A 7,500-nucleotide genomic window follows, 5' to 3' on the forward strand; every position below is an offset into this window, starting at 1 on the left:
ATGCCTTAGTTATGCTGCTATAGCATAGCGCTGACTACCCTCCACCATGCCTTAGTTATGCTGCTATAGCACAGCGCTGACTACCCTCCACCATGCCTTAGTTATGCTGCTATAGCATAGCGCTGACTACCCTCCACCATGCCTTAGTTATGCTGCTTTAGCATAGCGCTGACTACCCTCCACCATGCCTTAGTTATGCTGCTATAGCATAGCGCTGACTACCCTCCACCATGCCTCAGTTATGCTGCTATAGCACAGCGCTGACTACCCTCCACCATGCCTTAGTTATGCTGCTATAGCATAGCGCTGACTACCCTCCACCATGCCTTAGTTATGCTGCTTTAGCATAGCGCTGACTACCCTCCACCATGCCTTAGTTATGCTGCTATAGCATAGCGCTGACTACCCTCCACCATGCCTCAGTTATGCTGCTTTAGCATAGCGCTGACTACCCTCCACCATGCCTCAGTTATGCTGCTATAGCATAGCGCTGACTACCCTCCACCATGCCTTAGTTATACTGCTTTAGCATAGCGCTGTCATGGACTTCTCATGTGTCATGTCATCAACTCCTCTTCTCCCCTCTCCCTCTGTCTCTCTCAACTCTCCCTCTTTCCCCCTCTCTCCCTCTACAACTCCTCTTCTCCCCTCTCCTCTGTTCCCTCTCTCAACTCTCCCTCTTACCCCCTCTCTCTGTCCTGTCATTCAACTCTCTCTGCTCCCCCTCTCTCAACTCTCCCTCTCTGCCTTTTCCCTCTATAGTAGAACATTATACATCACCATTGCTATGCTTATTAATCCTACCCATCATGACTTATAGTAATATAACCCACTCCCTCTCTTTCTTCCTCAATACCTCACCTGTGAGGTAAACCATTACCAGTGCCTGGCCCTCATCACACCTGAAGTCCCATCCCTATGACATCACAGCTGAAGTCCCATCCCTATGACTGCCCTCATCACACCTGAAGTCCCATCCCTATGACTGCCCTCATCACAGCTGAAGTCCCATCCCTATGACTGCCCTCATCACACCTGAAGTCCCATCCCTATGACTGCCCTCATCACAGCTGAAGTCCCATCCCTATGACTGCCCTACCATCGCCTGCTGCTGTCCCCTTGCCCAGATTCCTGGCCCACGCATCCTAGTGACCCACTACTTGCCCCATGACAACTCCTAATCCGTATGGACAATTTGTTCCCTCCCCTGGACTATTTCAACTTTCTGACACTAAATGGGATTCATGCCTTATCATCCTGGTTATGTAATCATAGCACCTCTTTGTAACATATACCTCAGGTGGCATTAAACACCATGTTCTTTTCTATACAACTAACTAAATCACCTTCTAGTCCCATACACCTCAGGTGGCTTTAAGCACCATGTTCCATTCTCTACAACTAACTAACCCATTCACTTCTCATGCATACACACCTTCCTGCCCTGTAACTTCCCCTAGGCAGATGGGTCAGGCACACACACACACACACACACACACACACACACACACACACACACACACACACACACACACACACACCTTCCTGCCCTGTAACTTCCCCTAGGCAGATGGGTCAGGCACACAGGCACACACACACACACACACACACACCACACACACACACACACACACACACACACACACACACACACACACACACACACACACACACACACACACACACACACACACACACACACACACACACACACACACACACACACACACACACACACACCTTCCTGCCCTGTAACTGCCCCTAGGCAGATGGGTCAGGCCTTGAGTCGTGGATCTGTGCGAGGTTTCTTCCTATACGCATACATGCAGGCTATGCATCGCAAGGTTTCTTCCTAGACGCATACATGCAGGCTATGCATCGCGAGGTTTCTTCCTATACATGTGGGCTCTGCGTCTCCAATACATGCAGGCTCTGCATCTCCTATACATGTGGGCTCTGCGTCTCCAATACATGCAGGCTCTGCATCTCCTATACATGTAGGCTCTGCATCTCCTATACATGCAGGCTATGCATCTCCTATACATGCAGGCTATGCATCTCCTATACATGTAGGCTATGCATCTCCTATACATGCAGGCTATGCATCTCTTATACATGTAGGCTATGCATCTCCAATACATGCAGGCTCTGCATCTCCTATACAGTACATGTAGGCTATGCATCTCCTATACATGTAGGCTCTGCATCTCCTATACATGCAGGCTATGCATCTCCTATACATGCAGGCTATGCATCTCCTATACATGCAGGCTGTGCATCTCCAATGATATTCATATACATGTAGGCTCTGCATCTCCTATACATGTAGGCTATGCATCTCCTATACATGCAGGCTCTGCATCTCCAATTCTAGGGAGCTTTCGCCCTCTCTTGGCCTCTCTGAATGTTGAACACTGTAAAGTGTCATGACTCATGAGACATGTGTAATGTTTCTTCTATGTTACATTAAATTGAAATGGACACAAAAACGCGCACACACACACACACACACACACACACACACACACACACACACAAAAACGCACACACACACACACACACACACACACACACACACACACACAATCCTCATTCTGTAACATTCTGGTGTCACATGATTGGTTGTTGTGAAGCTTTGATCAGCAGAGCTGCGCCCTGATGCACGCGCGCGTAGACGGCGCCACCCACATTAGGTCGCGAGCTCTCCCGTGAAGAGAAGAGTGCTCTTCGTATCCAGCTCGCGCTGTTTCTGGCGTCTCGTTTTTCAGCTGGAGATCGACACTATGTCCGCAATTGCTGCTCTATTGGCTCCGCACCGGAACCGTGCTGCTTCACGCGAGTGGATCGGATCACCGTACCTGTCGTCGGAGACGCTGATCACTCCGTCCTCTTTCGGAATGATGACCGCCGTGATCACGAGCTCCTGCGAGGTCTCAATCTTGCTCAGCAGCACGGGCTTCCGCGCCTGAGCGCGAGGCTGGATCTCCGCCGCCATGTCGACGCTGAAACCGAGTTTCTGTCACCGGGCGGCGCGAGACAACACTGGCCACCAGCAGCACAGGCTGCTCGGGGCGTCCGCGAGGGTTTGTTGTGACACTGCCTGTGTTACTGCCTGTCAGCTGACCGCGTGCGCGCTCCCGAGACTAAGCACAGATACACTGCTCATGCGCGAGGACTTCGGTCGGACTCTCGCGCCAGAGGGCGATCCAACTGCTGTGGGAGTCAGTCGCGCGGACAGGCTCGAGGCAACGTAGACCAAGCGGCACACGCCCTTAAGAGCGCGTCATATTCGCATAAGCGGAAATGTGTGCGGACTGCCACTCAAGCTGCCGCTATCCTAAACTGACCCGTTCGACGCAGCAGAAACATAAACGAAACAGTCCCCCCACATACACACACTAAAATAGCCTACCTAAGACTTTTTAGCTGCACATTAAAGTTATATTTCACCCACAATAAATCCATATTAGTGAATGTTTTACCTTAGGGAAAAGAGTAGCCTAAGCTAAGTGTGTGATACGTCTGTGATGCTGTGATAGCCTCGTATACTGCTACAGTAGGCCTATGTCCTCAAATGCTATAGCCTACTATTCCTATAGCCTACTATAGTGTTCCTTTTGGATTAGTATACTGTAATCTCTACATAATAACACATTAATGTAGTGTTCCTATTAGATATACAGTATACTGTAATCTACATAATAACACATTAATGTAGTGTTCCTATTGGATTAGTATACTGTAATCTTTACATGATAACACATTCCTATACTACACTATACTATAGTGTTCCTATTGGATTAGCATACTGTAATCTCTACATAATAACACATTAATGTAGTGTTCCTATTGGATTAGTATACTGTAATCTTTACATGATAACACATTCCTATACTACACTACTATAGTGTTCCTATTGGATTAGCATACTGTAACATAATAACACATTACTGTAGTGTTCCTATTAGATTAGTATACTGTAATCTCCACAATAACACATTAATGTAGTGTTCCTATTAGATATACAGTATACTGTAATCTCTACATAATAACACATTCGTATACTACACTATACTATAGTGTTCCTATTGGATTAGTATGTAGTGTTCCTATTAGATATACAGTATACTGTGATCTCCATAATAACACATTAATGTAGTGTTCCTATTAGATATACAGTATACTGTAATCTCCATAATAACACACTAATGTAGTGTTCCTATTAGATATACAGTATACTGTAATCTCCATAATAACACATTAATGTAGTGTTCCTATTAGATATACCATACTGTAATCTCTACATAATAACACATTCCTATACTACACTATATTGCCAAAAGTATTGGCGCACCTGCCTTGACTTGCATATGAACGTGCGGTAGGTTCCCAGGAAGGGGCTTGGGCTCTTAGTTCCGGTGAACAGAACTCTGAATGCTTCAGCATTAACCGAGAGATTTACAGTAGTTCCGGTGAACAGAACTCTGAATGCTTCAGCATTAACCGAGAGATTTAGTTCCGGTGAACAGAACTCTGAATGCTTCAGCATTAACCGAGAGATTTTGGACAATTTAATGCTCCCAACTTTGTGGGAACAGCTGGGAATTGCCACTTCCTGCTTCAATATGACTGTGCACCAGTGCGCAATGCAAGGTCCATACAGACATGAGTTTGGTGTGGATGAAATTGAGTGCCTGACCTCAACCCAACAGAACACCTTTGGGATGAATTAGAGTGCCCTGCACAGAGTCCTGATCTCAACCCAACAGAACACCTTTGGGATGAATTAGAGTGAACACGGAGAGCCAGTCGCCTCGTCCAACATCAGTGTGAGACCTCACAAATGTGCTTCTGAAAGAATGGTCAAACATTCCCATGTACACACTCCTAAACCTTGTGGAAAGCCTTCCCAGAAGAGTTGAAGCTGTTATAGCTGCAATGGACCGATGTCATATTAAACCCTATGGATTAAGGATGTCATATTGAACCCTATGGATTAGGGATGGAATTAAACCCTATGGATTAAGGATGGGATTAAACCCTATGGATTAAGGATGTCATATTAAACCCTATGATTAAGGATGGGATTAAACCCTATGGATTAAGGATGTCATATTAAACCCTATGGATTAAGGATGTCATGTCATATTAAACCCTATGGATTAAGGATGTCATATTAAACCCTATGATTAAGGATGTCATATTAAACCCTATGGATTAAGGATGTCATATTAAACCCTATGATTAAGGATGTCATATTAAACCCTATGGATTAAGGATGTCATATTGAACCCTATGGATTAGGGATGGAATTAAACCCTATGGATTAAGGATGGGATTAAACCCTATGGATTAAGGATGTCATATTAAACCCTATGATTAAGGATGGGATTAAACCCTATGGATTAAGGATGTCATATTAAACCCTATGGATTAAGGATGTCATATTAAACCCTATGATTAAGGATGGGATTAAACCCTATGGATTAAGGATGTCATATTAAACCCTATGGATTAAGGATGTCATATTAAACCCTATGGTTTAAGGATGTCATATTAAACCCTATGATTAAGGATGGGATTAAACCCTATGGATTAAGGATGTCATATTAAACCCTATGATTAAGGATGTCATATTAAACCCTATGGATTAAGGATGTCATGTCATATTAAACCCTATGGATTAAGGATGTCATATTAAACCCTATGATTAAGGATGTCATATTAAACCCTATGGATTAAGGATGTCATATTAAACCCTATGATTAAGGATGGGAAGAGATGAAGCTGTTGTGGCTGCAAAGGGACTAGAAGGGGTAAGAATGGACCAATCCTTACACATGTACAAAACTGCCTTCTTTATTCAAATATTTACACAAATATGTACACAAATATGTTCACATGGTTTACATTATGGAAATGCTAAACAGTAAAGTGATATTTACAGCTCTGTACATTATTTAAGAGTATTTTTAGAGTGTAGTCATGAGAGTGTTCATGGCTGAAATAGTACAATGTAAAATAATATTAACAAATATGTACAAGTGTGTGTGTGTGTGTGTGTGTGTGTGTGTGTGTGTGTGTGTGTGTGTGTGTGTATGTGTGTGTGTATGTGTGTGTGTGTGTGTGTGTGTGTGTGTGTGTGTGTGTGTGTGTGTGGCTCATAGCGGGTGCTCAGCCGGATTTAGGACGCGGCCCATGAAGAGGATGGATCCTGGACAGACAGACACACACACACACACACACACACACACAGAAATGACTGAAATGTTCACTTATTTCATGATTACAACATGTAAATATCTTTTTTAAACATGAACACATTTTATTACAACACAAACATTCATGTTCTAATTTCAGGTGCAGGTGCAGGTGTTGTGGTCTATGTGTACCTGTGCACAGGTGTTGTGGTCTATGTGTATCTGTGTGCAGGTGTTGTGGTCTATGTGTACCTGAGTGCAGGTGTTGTGGTCTATGTGTATCTGTGTGCAGGTGTTGTGGTCTATGTGTACCTGAGTGCAGGTGTTGTGGTCTATGTGTATCTGTGTGCAGGTGTTGTGGTCTATGTGTATCTGTGTGCAGGTGTTGTGGTCTATGTGTACCTGAGTGCAGGTGTTGTGGTCTATGTGTATCTGTGTGCAGGTGTTGTGGTCTATGTGTATCTGTGTGCAGGTGTTGTGGTCTATGTGTACCTGTGTGCAGGTGTTGTGTTTGTGGTCTATGTGTACCTGAGTGCAGGTGTTGTGGTCTATGTGTATCTGTGTGCAGGTGTTGTGTTTGTGGTCTATGTGTACCTGTGTGCAGGTGTTGTGGTCTATGTGTATCTGTGTGCAGGTGTTGTGTTTGTGGTCTATGTGTATCTGTGTGCAGGTGTTGTGTTCTATGTGTACCTGTGTGCAGGTGTTGTGGTCTATGTGTACCTGAGTGCAGGTGTTGTGGTCTATGTGTATCTGTGTGCAGGTGTTGTGTTTGTGGTCTATGTGTATCTGTGTGCAGGTGTTGTGGTCTATGTGTATCTGTGTGCAGGTGTTGTGTTTGTGGTCTATGTGTACCTGTGTGCAGGTGTTGTGTTTGTGGTCTATGTGTATCTGTGTGCAGGTGTTGTGGTCTATGTGTATCTGTGTGCAGGTGTTGTGTTCTATGTGTACCTGTGTGCAGGTGTTGTGGTCTATGTGTATCTGTGTGCAGGTGTTGTGGTCTATGTGTATCTGTGTGCAGGTGTTGTGGTCTATGTGTATCTGTGTGCAGGTGTTGTGGTCTATGTGTATCTGTGTGCAGGTGTTGTGTTTGTGGTCTATGTGTATCTGTGTGCAGGTGTTGTGGTCTATGTGTATCTGTGTGCAGGTGTTGTGTTTGTGGTCTATGTGTATCTGTGTGCAGGTGTTGTGTTTGTGGTCTATGTGTATCTGTGTGCAGGTGTTGTGGTCTATGTGTATCTGTGTGCAGGTGTTGTGTTTGTGGTCTATGTGTACCTGTGTGCAGGTGTTGTGGTCTATGTGT

General features: G+C 44.7%; 2 protein-coding genes across 6 annotated transcripts in view; both read right to left on the minus strand.

The window, feature by feature from the left end:
- The window catches only part of wdfy2 (WD repeat and FYVE domain containing 2), an 18,532-nt gene extending 15,407 nt beyond the window's left edge, over window positions 1-3,125 (minus strand). For 3 of the 5 annotated variants that reach the window (XM_062535456.1, XM_062535458.1, XM_062535455.1), the window contains exon 1: window positions 2,859-3,125. In XM_062535456.1, the coding sequence (XP_062391440.1) occupies window positions 2,859-2,995 (137 nt within the window). In that variant the 5' untranslated portion in view covers window positions 2,996-3,125. The remainder of the gene's footprint in view (window positions 1-2,858) is intronic. The other 2 variants (XM_062535457.1, XM_062535454.1) reach the window with 1 other exon arrangement.
- Window positions 3,126-6,161: 3,036 nt separating this feature from the next.
- The window catches only part of serpine3 (serpin peptidase inhibitor, clade E (nexin, plasminogen activator inhibitor type 1), member 3), an 11,983-nt gene continuing 10,644 nt past the window's right edge, over window positions 6,162-7,500 (minus strand). The window contains exon 9 of the mRNA XM_062535266.1: window positions 6,162-6,214. Coding sequence (XP_062391250.1) covers window positions 6,162-6,214 — 53 coding nt within the window. The remainder of the gene's footprint in view (window positions 6,215-7,500) is intronic.

The sequence above is a fragment of the Sardina pilchardus genome, chromosome 4 (assembly GCF_963854185.1).
Source record: "Sardina pilchardus chromosome 4, fSarPil1.1, whole genome shotgun sequence".
Classification (NCBI taxonomy): Eukaryota; Metazoa; Chordata; class Actinopteri; order Clupeiformes; family Clupeidae; genus Sardina; species Sardina pilchardus.